General features: G+C 43.4%; 1 protein-coding gene across 1 annotated transcript in view; it reads left to right on the forward strand.

Moving 5' to 3' along the window:
- Positions 1 to 261: 261 nt before the first annotated feature.
- LOC147722525 (uncharacterized) overlaps positions 262 to 14847 on the forward strand; it is a 44628-nt gene continuing 30042 nt past the window's right edge. The window contains exons 1-2 of the mRNA XM_086967321.1: positions 262 to 352; positions 1550 to 2454. Of these exons, the coding sequence (XP_086823447.1) occupies positions 262 to 352; positions 1550 to 2454 (996 nt within the window). The remainder of the gene's footprint in view (positions 353 to 1549; positions 2455 to 14847) is intronic.

Consider the following 14847-nt stretch of genomic DNA (forward strand, 5'->3'; position numbering starts at 1 on the left):
CCTGCAACTAAAACACTGTTCACCTGCATTCGAACTAGTTTGTGCTTTGGTGCGGTACTGAATAGATTGGCAGACTTCAAGCCAGGTTATCATAAGTATTACTTTTTGGTTGTCCTTAACCCAACAAGGACCTGCTTTAGGCACAGGTAAAGGATATCTCTCAGATCTTCCAGCCTTTTTACGGTGGCTGTGTCCGCCTGTCCGCCTCATTCTCCTTTTAATATGCCTCAGTGAGACAATAACTTGGTCTTCACCTTCCGGATGTGTACTCCATTTGATTCGCTGCAGCTGTCCACTGTGACTTCTCACCCTCAAAATAATGTTCCTCATTGCCGTAACATTGGTGCAGCAGGTGAATGAGCTGCTTTATTTAGGTGCGCCCTAGGCTAATTTAAGCATTCAAAGTCCCAAAGTGCAGAGCAGTATTAAAGAAATATAAAGTCGATAACAGATTCATAAAGGCATATAAATACTAGATCAGTATTTAGGTGTATTAAATGGCTGTTTTCAGTAGTTAGGGAGTGATAGAATAAGGTAGAGGGGACAGGTCAGCAGTGGTTTTTAAAGTAATTGAAACAGAAGTTGGTCAATAGTTATTAGAACATTGGAATGTTGGGAGCTCCATTGAAAACAATGGAGTGCTCTGGGCTTATAATGGCTGGTATAAGCCTGGAGCTCCAACATTCCAATGTTTTTTTGTTCACAGCTCTGGCTGTGAACAAAGGCTTCAGGGAACCTGCGGGGATTCCAAACCCCTCACGCTCCCAAAAGGCTTTGTTTTTTTTGTTAGAATATTCTGTCCTCTAGTGACAGAATGTTCTAATAGCCTTATAGCCCTTCGTAGATGGGCTATACCGCTATTAAAGTCCCTCTCCCTTGTTAAAGGCCCTCGCCTTCGGCTTGGGGCCTTTAACGCTGGAGAGGGCCTTTAATAGCCGGTATAGCCCTCTACGGCGGGCTATAAGGCTATATTGTATTTGTCTTCAGCAGGACTCTACATATGATATTGGCCCTCTAAAAGAAATATCATTATATAGTTATTTTTCCTGGATTTGAGGAGGTGGGGCTCCAAATAATGTTCGATTTGATTAGAGCATTACCCCCACTCTCTGTTCATTACCACTTCTTTACCAGGTGTCCCAGTAATTTTTAAAGGGGTCAAAGAGTACATTTTACATTTTTGGAGCACATGTGGGAATTGCATTTTCCATGCTGAATCTCGCATATCTTTCTGTGATACTCCACCTGAAAAGCGTGTCTTGCTGCAGCAGGTGAAATCTCTGGGTGGAATACCACTCACCAGCGGTGTTTCTGCTCATTGTAGAATTCCGATGGGCCTGGTAAGTCTTTTTATCAGTATGGTTGGTATTAGCAAGCCACTGGTAATGAGGGACGTGAATGGAGTAGAGCGAGTCAGGCATGACCGGGGGTGGTTATGAGATTGTGTTGTGTACGAGAGAAGATGAGCACCACAGTCTGCACCTCATTTAGCTGGCAGGTGTTAATGGAAATGTTTAATACAATTCAGACCTTTCATATTTAATTTCAGGTACTCCGGAAACTCCGTCAGGTTCCCACACTTCACGAGAGTCCTGCGCAGCTTTAAGTATTAAAGACGATGGCATAACACTACCAGATAGCAGCACACCAGACTTGCTAGAACATATGGAAGAGACCTTTATGAACAAAATGGATAGTTCTCCACCTTTGCTTTTTTCTGACACCAGTTCACAGAGCCAAGAAACGTGTGCAGAAACAGGTAGCGCAATGTGTGAAACTGTAATCAACGTTGACAATACACGCTGCACTGACAGTGGTGTGGACTGTCGCCACAGTTTCAGCTGTAAAGACCCTACCAGTATCCACCAATGGCCAGTGTGTGACTCTCCACCGTCACAAATTTCGAATTGCGTGGACATAAATTATGTAAACAAGGAATCTGAAGATAACATGCTTGTAAATAAGGAAGACCATAAGGACGAGGCTGGGATTTCTGCGACCCTGGGTTCTGACATAGTTTTGTTCCCATCGGAATGCGATGATATACGGCATAAGGACAAAGAACGACCAAGTGAGAAAAGCCCCAGACAATATTTAAAACAACAAGCAGCCAAGCGGGCACACCCAGTGGAACTGATCACCAGTTCTGAGAAGCAGCTACCAGTGGATTTGCACAGTTGCTCTGGGAAGACACCTAAAAAGAAGGTCTCCCCTCCATCTAACCAGAAAATTATGAAAGATGGACCAGTGCCCTGTAAACCAAAATTACAGTTCTTGAATGATCTGCCGAACCCAGCAGCACAAGAAGCTAATGCAACACCAAAGAGTGATCTAATAAAAGGTGTACCTTCCAAGACATCAGAGAACTTTCAAGAGAATCAAAACAGCATATTAAATGAAAAGGGACAGCTTGATGATACACACATACCTACTCTTCAGCCAGCCAGTAGCATGGTAAGTGGGAATTGACATTTAAAGGCATGTGTGATTTGGAGATGGCTTATAACCCACTAATAGTATGGTCTATTGCCTTGTTGTACCTCCAATACATGCAGTTTAATGTTGTGAACTGCTATATTGTTCATGCATGCAGTCACCTAGTTAATCCACCGTGTGTATACTAAGCAACTTCCATCACCAGGTAAATGTCTATCAGATGAAAGAGTTCCCATGAAGACTATTCCTCAAAAATATTAATTCAAATATATTACATGAGAAATAGCCTCGATCTACACCAGCATCTGATGCGCAGAGGACTGGGGGCAGCAAAGAAAGTAGTGAAACTGTATGAAAACTGTAAATGTTTCTTTAAGTTATGTTGTTTATGCCATTGGTGATGTCGCATATTTATTTCTATGAGCCTCAGGTAATATTTTGATTGGAAATGTACATTAGGCCAAGCATGAATGACGGACATAGAACAATAGATGGAATGTGTGAAGTTACAGAAATCAGTGAGGTTATGGCCGAAAAGTGTAGGTAAGCTGTTGCTTGGACATTAAGAACCTCAAGGACAAACAGACGTTGAAAACACTGCACAGCACTGTACCTAGAAGATATCGATGTAGGGAGGATTAGCTACTTATCATGAGGTATATTTACAAACAAAAGAAATTGATATTTCTTCATTGCGGGTCCCCTCCTTGGTAAACATGAATCACCTTCGCCTTAGAGTTTCTAGAGCTGTGTTTTTAGTTTGGTTTTAAAGTTCTTGAGTTTTAGGTTGCCCCTGCTGGTCAGTGTGAGAGCATTCCAGTGAGTGAGTGAGGGCAAGAAGGTGGCTGGGATGGAATCCCTGCAGTGCACACTGTGGTTTTAGGTTTTATAGGAGGTGCTAGTTGGCTTATCTCAAGTTGCTTGCAGAGATGCATTGGGAGAGAGCATCAAAAAGATAGGCTGGGTATGATCCATGAATGGCTTCGAAGACCAGTCTTAAAAGTTTTTAGATGGTCCTATTCTTAGCAGAATGTCACCTATCTTGATGTTGAAAGGCTGAAGTAGGGATGCTTCTGGGGAGAAAGTATTTTATGTCGGAGTTTAATACTTTGTTGAGGAGAGCAAAGGCTTGACGAGCAAGAGCTTCCAGGAAATTATTAGAATAGCCCTGTTTTTTAATAACCAGTGAGTTAATCAATGCTTTTGTTGTGCGGATGGAGGGCGGAGTCTGCATAGTGGTAGAATAGGATATCTTGTTGTAGTGGTAATTAATTACTCTGTCCACTTGGTAGTTTGAAGAGTATGCCTAGGTTTATGGCCAACGTGGCAAAAGTGATCTTGTCCAGCGGGTAGTAGAAAGAGCTTGGAATTGAGGTTCTTCTAAGGAGGAGAGAAAGCATAAGACTTTTAATTTAGAAGAGTGCTACATAAGCCGATATGATGACTAATGGCACCAAAGCAATCTGATACCTGAGGTTGCAGAAGGGAAAGTTTCGAACATGAATAATGTCCACGTAAAAATGGTAGGAGAACCCAGGTGAACAGATATCACCAAGGGAGGTGACGTATCGTGGCAGAAGTGAAGGCCACTGGCTGGAAGTGGACTGAGAGGAGATCTGAAAGATTGCTTCTCCACAGAGAAGGTCCGGTTAGAGAGGTAGGAGGAGAAGTGTTTGTGTGCAGAGCCTGCATTTGTCTTAAAGGGTGTAGAGTAGGTTATGATGCCATCCTTCTCAAAAGCTGCAGAAATCGAAGTGTATATATATGGAGAAGAGATGGTTGTGATGTGTGGATGTTATGAAACTAACATCTGGTGTGAAGGCTATTTCAGTAGAGTGGAGGGCACAGAAGAAATATTGGAATGTGTTGAGCAGATTGCTAACAGTGAGATAGAGAGTAAGACAGCTGACGCCAAGGCGTTGATCTCTAGAGAAAAAGGTAAGTAGCTATAAGGACAATTTGTTTTGTGGCCAGTTTCTTTATTATCAGAACTGTAGCAGTTTAAGCCATGAGAGGCAGATACCATAGATGAGTGGGTGGTTGAATAGGGATGTCAAACAGAATAGTACATCAGATGTTGGATCAAGTGATTTTATGGTTTGAGTGCTGTGACAGCCAGAGTGGGCACATCAAGGGTTAGCAGATTTCAGTATTCAAATAAACTCTTTTCGGGATGTCAGTGCAAAGTTGACAAGAGCAGTCACAAACTGTTGGGAAATGGTAGAGATGGAGGAGGGGGCAGAGACATAAGTAAGTAGTCTATTTCTGGTGATGTTTGAGGGTAAGTGGGTAGCAACGTCTAATGTAGAGATCGTTCTTACAGGAACAGCAAGAAGATTGTTGATTGTGCTTGAAGGAAAGGGATGAGGTTTTGCAACTAGGCAGGTTTAGTTTGTCCAGTGCTTTAGAAAGTGTGTATGTATGCTTGTAACGTTTCTGCGGTCATAAGTGATGTTTTTTGTGCCATCATCTAATTCAGTGGTCTTCAAACTTTTTAATGCCATGCACCTCCCTCACCCACCCCCCATCAGAGATGTTCACAATTATTCTATTAAATTAGTAATGTTTAAATATGTCTAGTATTATTTAAATATTGCAGGGAAGTTCTGTTACAGTTTTAAAAATGCAATCAGATACGATTGCCAAGCATACTACTCTGGATGTATGACGTTACAACGCATGCTTTTACCACTCATTCTGTTACAACGCAGGTTTTACTACGCATACCATTACAACGCATAGCGCTTTGGGGTGCTGGATAGTGAATAGTTTAATTTACTATTCCAACTCCAGTCCCCGTGGACACTAGGGAAGGCGTGGGATAGTAAATTAAATCTATTCCTTATCCTAGAGCGCCCCCCAGCGCAATGCGTTGTAATGGTTTTCGTTGTAAAACTTGCGTTGTAATAGCACTGCGTGGTAAAAGTTGCGTTGTAAAGGATGTTTCCCTACTACTCTGGTCAGGCAGGCCTTACTAATGTGTAAAAGTATCCACAGTGAGATTATTCGAAATAGGGGTGTGGGTTTTGAAGAATATTTGAAGTCCCTTCTCTTTTGACACATACTCCCAGCTAGGATATAAATGATAAAAGATGTTAGTGATGGTCTGTTACAGAGCGGCTTATTGACACTCCTTTTTTCCCACTTAAAACAAAGCACTGTTATCAGCATTATGCTTCTGTTGGCCAGAGCCTGGTGCCGCCCTAAGATCACTTGAGGCCCCCCAATTTGGAGGACTCTGATATAGGTCATCCTTGGTGCTATTTCTAATGCTGTTTATGAGGTTATGAGCTGTTAATGCAGGTGGCTACATTTGGATATCTCACCATAACTGATTAATTTTAATCATTTTAGTTCATAAACTTAACGCTTCACCTGAAATGTCTTAAGATATTTTTATGGCTACCCTTTAACAAGGTTTTTTGTACCTAGATAAAAAGTCTCCAAATCGAATATTTTACTTTGTAATAATAATGTACACAGGTTTTTGTCCTGGCTTTTGCATGAATAATGTAGTAATCTATGATCAATTGTAGGTGTATATCGGAAGATGTAAAATTAATCTTTTGTTTCTCCAAGAATCTATAGGGATTAAAGGAATTATGCCACAGCCCCATTTACTCCCCTGACATGATCATGCACAAAAGACAAGGCAAAAAGGATAACATCTGCTGCCTCTGGATTTGACCGAGCTTTGCACTCAACTTCCCTATATGTCTACTGACTTCCTAATGAAATAAAAATGGATAGTGTGCTAGGTAAATGTCTTCCTCAAAAGACTACAGGCTGCTACAAACATATGTCGGTCACAACCCAGCATGACATTGATCTTTGGTGACTGCACCAAGCATGATTTATAAACATGACACAAATGCTTCCTAATATACCCAAAGTGTTAAGGCAGCACAAATTTAAATTCCTATGTTGCAGAACATAAAAAGAGAGGCCAGTCTCTTTCTCTTTCAAAATACCAGGGTCGCTTGCTCTTCCAGTTCTGGTAATGTTTGCTGTCTTCAAGTAAGTTTAAGTCACAATTGAGGAACAGGTTACAGCAGAAGCATAAGCCTGAGCAGGCATTTGACCACAGGGGTGTGGAATTTTAAAATTACTCCAGTATTAGTGCTTTCATAGATTCACATGCCTGAATCATTCCCTGTCGTTGAGACGGGAGTCTCCGGGTTTAAAAAAAAGCAGTGCGTAGTTGGATAGCAAACTTAAAAAAGGCCCAGGCCCATTTCCTTTTTGCAACCCATAACCTTTGTTATGTAAAAGAGACCAAACTTGTCTCTGAACCAATCAGAGCACCTCACCCTCTAGAACACTCCTGAGAGAACCTTTTACCCCTCAGAATTTCTACTGCACTTTCTGCTAGGGAGTCTCCTTTGAGCTCTGCTCAAATTCTGCTCTTTTCAACCTTATTGAAGAACTTTGTTCTTAGATATTCAACTGGTTTCTGTACTACTCTGGACTGTCTTCAAATACATTCTTTAGAGAATGTCTGGAAAGGAGAAGAAAGGTTTATTTAGAGCCTGTGCCACTTGTTCCAAGAAGAGGCTCTACACTGATGACCCTCATACTGACTGCATTTACTGTCTATACCGGGATCACCAGGCCAAAGACTGTAAGGTATGTCGCACTTTCTCAAGTAAGACTCTGAGAGATCGTGAAGGGCGCCTTTTGATATTGCTTCAAAAGCTAAAGGCCAGAAAGGAGGTTATCTTTAGTGACAGTGATGAGGCTTCTTCCTCAACATCTAGGAGATCTCAAAAGAGAAGAAAATCTCCTCAAACTCATTCCTCAGGAGAACGTCCTGAGAAGGCCCTAAAAAAGACCACTCATGGGTCTTCTGGGCGCAGTCTTTCAAAATCTCCTCAATCTGTGGAAAAGGAGAGTAAAGGACATGCTTCTAGAGAAAAACCCTCGAAGAAGACGAGTACTGAGCCGTCAAAATCACCTCCTCTGGTCAAAGAACCCTTCAGGAAGCCGTCTTCTAGGCCTCCTGAGGTAAAATATAAGAAACCTGCATTGTCAACAGGATTGTCGACGAAGAAACCATCATCGTCGGTGACGAAGGTTGAGGTAAGGCTACTATCAAAGATACCATCATTGTCTATTACAGTGTCCTCTCCGTCGACGACGTCATCGTCGACGGTGGTGTCGACGCCGATTACATCGACGGCGGCATCCACGACGACAGTAACAGCGATGACGACGGGATCGTCGTCGATGGTGGTGACGACGACTGTGTCGTCGACAGGAACATCAACGACGGTTACTGTCTCTATGCCTAGTGTCGACGACGGCATCGACGACAGTTGTGTCGACGGCGATCTCGTCGACGGGCTCGTCGGCGAGGGAAATTCCAGAAAAACTGGAGATTTTCCGGAAGAGGAGGATTACACCGGAGATCATCTCCCCAAGCAAGATTACTCCTCTGGTGCCATCACACCTACTAGAGGAGCAGGATTCAGAGGAAGACGGACCCTTTGGGTATGCCAGTAGTCCCTCACAACTACATGTGAAATGTCAGGATGATGACTATGAGGAGGGATATGGGGAGTACCTGAATCCTCCGCAACAACACTATCGCCAAGGGTACCAGGAGGAGATGGTAGGCATGCCATCGTCCATGATGATGGATCTGGAGTTTATGATGGCAGACTATAAAAAGAGATTTCCGCCGTCATCAGCTTCTCAGGAAATCCCTGTCTCGCATCCACGTTCCATCCCTACTACTTCAGTTAGAAGCAGGGAGTCACTACAAGAAGTTACGCCTCCAACTCCTCAAACAGAACACCACCAGGATCCTGTCACCATGGACGATGATTACCAGGAAGAGGGAGAAATTACAGATACCAACATGGAATGGGATGATTACCTGATTCCTTCTCCGGCATCTCCCTCACCGTACCTGTTGATTCTCTGTCTGTGGATATCAGCGGATTCCATAATTGAATGGAAAGAGCTGCGAAGAGGTTCCAGCTTCGAATGGCTACAACACAAACGGAATGCTTCCTATACGATTTTAAGGAGCCATACCACAAGTCTGTTCGGTCTTTCCCAATTGTTAGACATGTGTGGGAAGAAAGTTTAAAAGTGATGAAGACACCGGTGGCTGTTACACCTGTGCTCGCTAGAAAAGAAATATAAAGCTCCTTTAGATGCACCAGAGTGTTTACTGGGCCATCCTAAGCCAGACTCTGTAATTTCTCACGCGGCGCAACAGAAATCTAAGAATCCTTCTGTGCCTATATCAGCACCTCCTGACAGAGAGGGAAGACGTTTAGACAATGCGGGAAAGAGGTTTTCATCCTTGTCTGCTCTCCTCGTTAAAGCAGTGAATGCCCTTGCCATTCTGGGCAGATACGACAGACAGATGTGGTGTGATATGGCACCATACATGGACCTCATTCCGGAAGACAATAGGCAGGAGGCGAAAAAGGTTCTTCAGGAGGGAGAAAGGGCTCGGCTGAAGTCATTGACTGGGCGATGGATTTCGCGACCACAGTCTTCCAGTCGCTCGGAGGTGCGGCGGTTCTACGCCGTCAAGGATGGTTAAGGGCAACTGCCTTTAGACCAGAGGCCCAAAATAAAATTCTAGATCTCCCATTCGACGGAGAAGATTTGTTTGGGAAACAAGTGAATGAGGCACATCAAGGTATCAAGAAAGATACAGATACTGCAAAGGCCCTTGGTACACTACAGTACCGTAAAGTGCACTTTCGAGGTGCCTGAGGTAGAGGCCAATCATCCTATAGAGGGGGTTACCAACAAGGAAGATACCCCTCTTATTCCTCATCATCATAACCATACCGTCAACAATATGGTCAAAAACAATCAGGGAGCTATGCAAAGTCTGCACCTAGAGGACGAGGTGGTCATCAAGGAAAGGACAATGGTAGAAGACAATGACAACCACTGGAATCCAGCTACATGTATTCCTTCCCCTCCACATGTTCCCCTGGGTGGAAGAGTTGCTTCCCATCTGCATCATTGGCAGAAGATAATGACGGGCAGATGGGTCCTCAATACAATACAATTCAGACATACTCTAGAATTCCTTCAATTCCCCCCTTGCACTCCACCTACAGGTCAAGAGATCAAACGTCCATCTCAGATTCGTCGGGAGATTCAGACAATGCTCCGAAAGGGAGCAATAGAACTGGTGCTGATCTCCCAAAGAGGAAAAGGATTTCATTCCTGTTTCTTCCTGGTCCGGGAGAATGCTCTCCAATGGCGTTCTATTCTAGACCTGAGATCTCTAAATACTTATCTCAAGAAGCAGTCTTTCCGGATGGTGACCCTCCAAGACATTCTTCTGCTCCTAAACCCCGGGGATCATATAGACTTACAAGATGCATATTTTCACATCCCCATTCATCCTTCCCACAGACGGTATCTTCGGTTTGCAGTGGCCAGAGACCATTACAAGTTCAAAGTGCTACCATTTGGCCTCAAATCCGCCCCTAGAATTTTTACAAAGTGTCTGGCACCAGTGGCAGCTTTTCTCAGGAAGCAAATACACCAGGTATTTCCATACCTGGACAACTGGTTGGTAAAAGTGCCATCAGAAACTTCAGCCCAGGCGTCAACTACGGCATGCATACAGTTGATTGCCGAACTGGGACTGACTTTGAATATTGAAAAATCATCCCTTCAGCCTTCAAGGAAAATCACATTCCTAGGAGCGATTCTGGACACCTCAGGAAACAAGGCATTTCCCTCCATAGAGAGACAACTGGGTCTCATGTGTCTTGCCAAGGATTTCACAAGAAAAAAGTGTCTTTCAGTAAGCAGGTACAAGTTGCTGCTAGGGACAATGTCCTCTTGCATACCTCCCATTCCTTTTTGCTGACTACAAATGCGTCCATTTCAGGAATGGCACCAAGCAGAGGGATCCTTCGAAGACAAAGTGAAGATCACGTTGGCTATGGTGCAAGCAGTAGCATGGTGGACCCACAAAAGGAAAATCTCTGTGGGTCTTTCCTTCCTGACCGAACCGGCTCCATTGGTAATTACAACCGATGCATCACTGGAAGGATGGGGGCATTCCTTCAGGACCTGTAGGTCAGCGGTCGGTGGAAATTGCAAGAACAACAGCTTCACATCAACTTGCTGGAGCTCAAAGCAGTAGGCTTGGCATTACTTGCTTTCCTACCAAGAATTCAGGGAACGTCTGTTCTGGTGAGAACAGACAACACAACTGCGATGCACTATCTCAACAAGCAGGGAGGTACAAGATCACTCTCCCTGTCGCAGGAGGCACAGAAGATATGGAAGTGGGCTGTCCAACACAGAGCATCTCTAAAGGTGGAACATCTTCCAGGAGATCTGAACGTCAAAGCGGACACTCTCAGCAGACTAAAATCGACCTGCCACGAGTGGAAGATCAACCAAGACATATTGCAAAGCATCTTCTTCAGATAGGGAGTTCGACAGTGGTTCGGTTTGCAACAGCTCAGAACAAAAAATGCCAGTTGTTCGCAAGTTGGCATCACCAACGGGGATCTTGGGGGAATGCGTTTTTGATGGCATGGTCAGGCGTCTTTGACTACGCCTTTCCTCCAAGTCCCCTCCTGCCACTCATTCTCACAAAGATAAAGAAGGAACCGTGCAAAGTAATACTGATAGCTCTGTGGTGGCTCAGGCAACACTGGTTCACAGAGTTGCTCCTATTGTCAGAGAATCATCCGATTTGTCTGCAACCGATACCAGCACTCTTGAAAATGTCCCAGGGACAAGTACTTCATCCAGACCCGAAATCGCTGCGCTTAACTGCCTGGCTCCTGAATACTGCGAATTTCACAACCTAGATATTTCTGCAGAATGCAGAGATATTCTAGCAAATGCCAGAGCGGAAAGTACAAACAGAACATATAGGATGAAATGGAAGAGATTCTGTTTGTGGTGCCAAGAACGTAATATCCATCCTCTAAACTCAGCGGCACATCAAATTATTCCATATATTCTGATGTTAGCGAAATCTGGTTTGGCCCATGCTTCTATTAAAGTACATCTGGCGGCGATTTCTCAATATAGAAGAACTTCCTCGGGTCCATCATTGTGGTCTGAAATAATTATCAAACAGTTCATGAAAGGATTGTTTCGGACTTTTCCTCCCATAAGACCTCCTCCACAGTTGAACATTGTTCTATCTCAATTGATGAAACAGCCCTTCGAACCAATTCATATGGCGGATCTAAAATTCTTATCCTGGAAAGTAGCTCTTCTAATAGCTCTCACTTCAGCCAGAAGAGTTGGGGAAATACAGACTCTCACGGTACAAGGACCGTTTTTGCAGTTTAAGGAGGACAGGATTGTCCTCGGGACTAATCCCAAATTCATTCCGAAAGTGCCAACAGATTTTCATCTAAATGAACCGCTGATCCTCAAGAGGTTTTTCCCTCAACCGTCAACAGCAGCGGAAAAAGCACTCCATTCATTAGATGTTCAACTCTGTCTGAAGTTCTACTTGCAAAAAACAAGACCTTTCCGCAAGTCTTCCCAACTATTTGTTGCTTATAGTGCCCCCAGGAAGAGGTTTCCATTGTCAAAGAGGGGGATTGTCCGATGGATTTCAAGTGCAATACAGTATTGTCATCAGGCGGCGGGGAAGCCATTGAATGCACGTGTTCGTGCCCATTCTACAAGAGCAGTGTCCACCTCCACTGCTTTTTTTGCGGGAATACCTATCCAGGATATCTGCAGGGCTGCTAATTAGAAGATTATGCATACCTTCACCAGACATTACTGCCTCGATGCACCTGCAGAGAAGGATGTGGCAGTGGGTGAAGCAGTACTGAGGAACCTTTTCCAGTAACGGTGAGCCCTCTTTACCATCCCTCTTTCCTTTGTTGGTGATATAGGCACATTTCGTTATTGTATGTTGTATTATATACGATTTGTGAAGATTTCTCTATATGTATTTATATATGAACACTGCTATTATCAGATTTCATATGTTGCCTAGTTCGAGATCTTAGGTAACAAAAAATATGCTATGATATACTGCTCGCTATTCTGATTCAGGCATGTGAATCTATGAAAGCTCCAATACTGGAGTAAGAAAACAAGTTACTTACCTGTAACTGTAGTTCTCCAGTATTGGAAGCTTTCATAGATTCACATGCAACCCACCCTCCTCCCCTGAGAGGCTCACCTTGGATTTAGCACAAAAGGTGTTTGAGGCACAAGTGCACGAAAATCTGAGGGGCAAAAAGTTCTCTCATGAGTGTTGGTTCAGAGACAAGTTTGGTCTCTTTTACATAACGAAGGTTATGGGTTGCAAAAGGGAAATGGGCCTAGGCCTCTTTTCAGTTTGTTATCCAACTAAGCATTGCTTTTTTATATACTGTAGACTCCCGTCTCGACGACAGGGAATGATTCAGGCATGTGAATCTATGAAAGATTCCCATACTGGAGAACTACAGTTACAGGTAAGTAACTTGTTTTCATAATCTACTTGGACAGGAGACAAAATGTCACTGGGATCTACATGTCCTGTAAAATCCATTTGTCCCACCTTCTCCTGTCCTACATCGACTATAAGGGCTGACAGAGAAACATGTAATATATTTTTGTTTTATTAAAATCAATAAATAAATGCTTTACAATAATGCTAAAGAAAAACATGCAAACTATATTATCCCTTTTATTCAATCATATAGATATTGTATAGAAATACAACAATAAATGATCTTGCATGGCAGGCTGCTCTAAGAGTCATATTGACAATACTTCAATACTCATGATAGGTGTGGCCTTTTATGTCCGCACACAGGGTTTGTGCCTCCTGTTGTAAGCCAGAGATCAATAGTACTGCTGGGGTCATAATCCTCAAAGGTGGGTTCTTCTACCCTAAGAAGCATTAAGTCTTGGAGAATATCTTGATTTAACTGGGTTCTTAGTGGGTTCTTGATGATTTTAATCACAGAAAACACATGTTCAGCTTCTGCTGTAGATACGCTGAATGTGAACATCATCTCCTCAATCTTTAATATATTAGTCAACTGGAAAGGGCTTGTTGCTAACAGGGTGGCGTATGCAGACAATACAGGAATGCCTTTTGTCTGACAGCTTTTCATATGGGTTTTAAGTCCACAAAACTCCTCTACAATTGACAACCTCTCTTCTGGTTGGAGGTGGCAGACCCGAGAGCAGAGGATGGCCCGGAACCAGGGTTCAATTCCCGACGCGGCAGGGTCGTGGACCAGGGTCAGCGAACTCGATAATTCTCACCTCGGTGCCTACTCTAACCAGGGATCACACTCGGCAACTCTGGGCATTAGCTTGTCTCATCTCCACAACGGCCCCCCACATACGCCGGGGATGCCTGGTTTCACCTTGGAGATACCCAGTAGGGACCATCTCACAGGGAAAGCCAGGACGGGTTCCCCAGCGGTCTACTGCGCAGAGATCCTCCTTCGGGAGTTGATTCTAGCGCGTTAGAAACCCACAATTAATCTGTGGTGAACAGTACCTCAAAATGTTGTACATTTGCCTCAATATCAAAGACCCATAGTAATAGAGCTCCTCTCTACTTTCTGGCCACAGTGTATAATCAAATGCCTGAAATCCTTGAAGTGATGTGCAATTAAAATTTACAAACCTCTCATCAATGTACTTACCCACACTGTCAATATGCTCACTGTCACTTTGGATTGTTGCTGCTGGTGGGCCGTGTCCTGATAATGTTATGTCCCAGCCATCAGTAGAAATGTTTCCAAACTTTTTTTATTCAGTGTGGTACTGTTTTTAAAACTGCTGCATATATTCACCCAACTCACTCTTAGGCCTACTAGGGTCAATGCACACCTCTCTACAGCAGGTGGAACATGCAATAAAAGCAGTTCCTTAGACTTTAAAACAATCTGAAAGCTGAGACACTGGCTTCAGAGCATCAGTCAGACGGTAGAGGTTGTTTTTTTTATAAATGTAAAGCTAGTTAAAATTGAGAGGTACTTTTTTGCCTTAGCAGCAGAATCATCACTACCAGCTGCAACCCGTCCCAGGTGACTGTCTGCAGGTTTTGTTGCATGGCTGCCAAAGCCCTGGTTTTGCTGGATACCCATCTAACCTTTTTAATATCAGTGAAATGTGCAAACAAAACTTTCATCAATTATTCTTGAAATGTCTTTGACATCTCTTCGCCTCTTAGGACTATATCAATAGAATTTGAAAATCCATTTCAAAGTTTGCTCAAACTGAGAAATAGAGGGATTGGATTTTACAGCATCTAGAATCCCAAACTGAAGCTGGTGGGCTACACAGTGGAACGGCAGAAGAAAAGGAATGTCTTTCTTTCAGAGTGCTGCAACCCCTCCCTTAGATCCCATCATAACTGCAGCACCATCAAATTGACAGCTATTAGAAATGGTTGTGGATGTTCTGTAGACCTCATATCTACTAAAT

This window comes from Lissotriton vulgaris, chromosome 4_1 (assembly GCF_964263255.1).
Source record: "Lissotriton vulgaris chromosome 4_1, aLisVul1.2, whole genome shotgun sequence".
NCBI lineage: Eukaryota > Metazoa > Chordata > Amphibia > Caudata > Salamandridae > Lissotriton > Lissotriton vulgaris.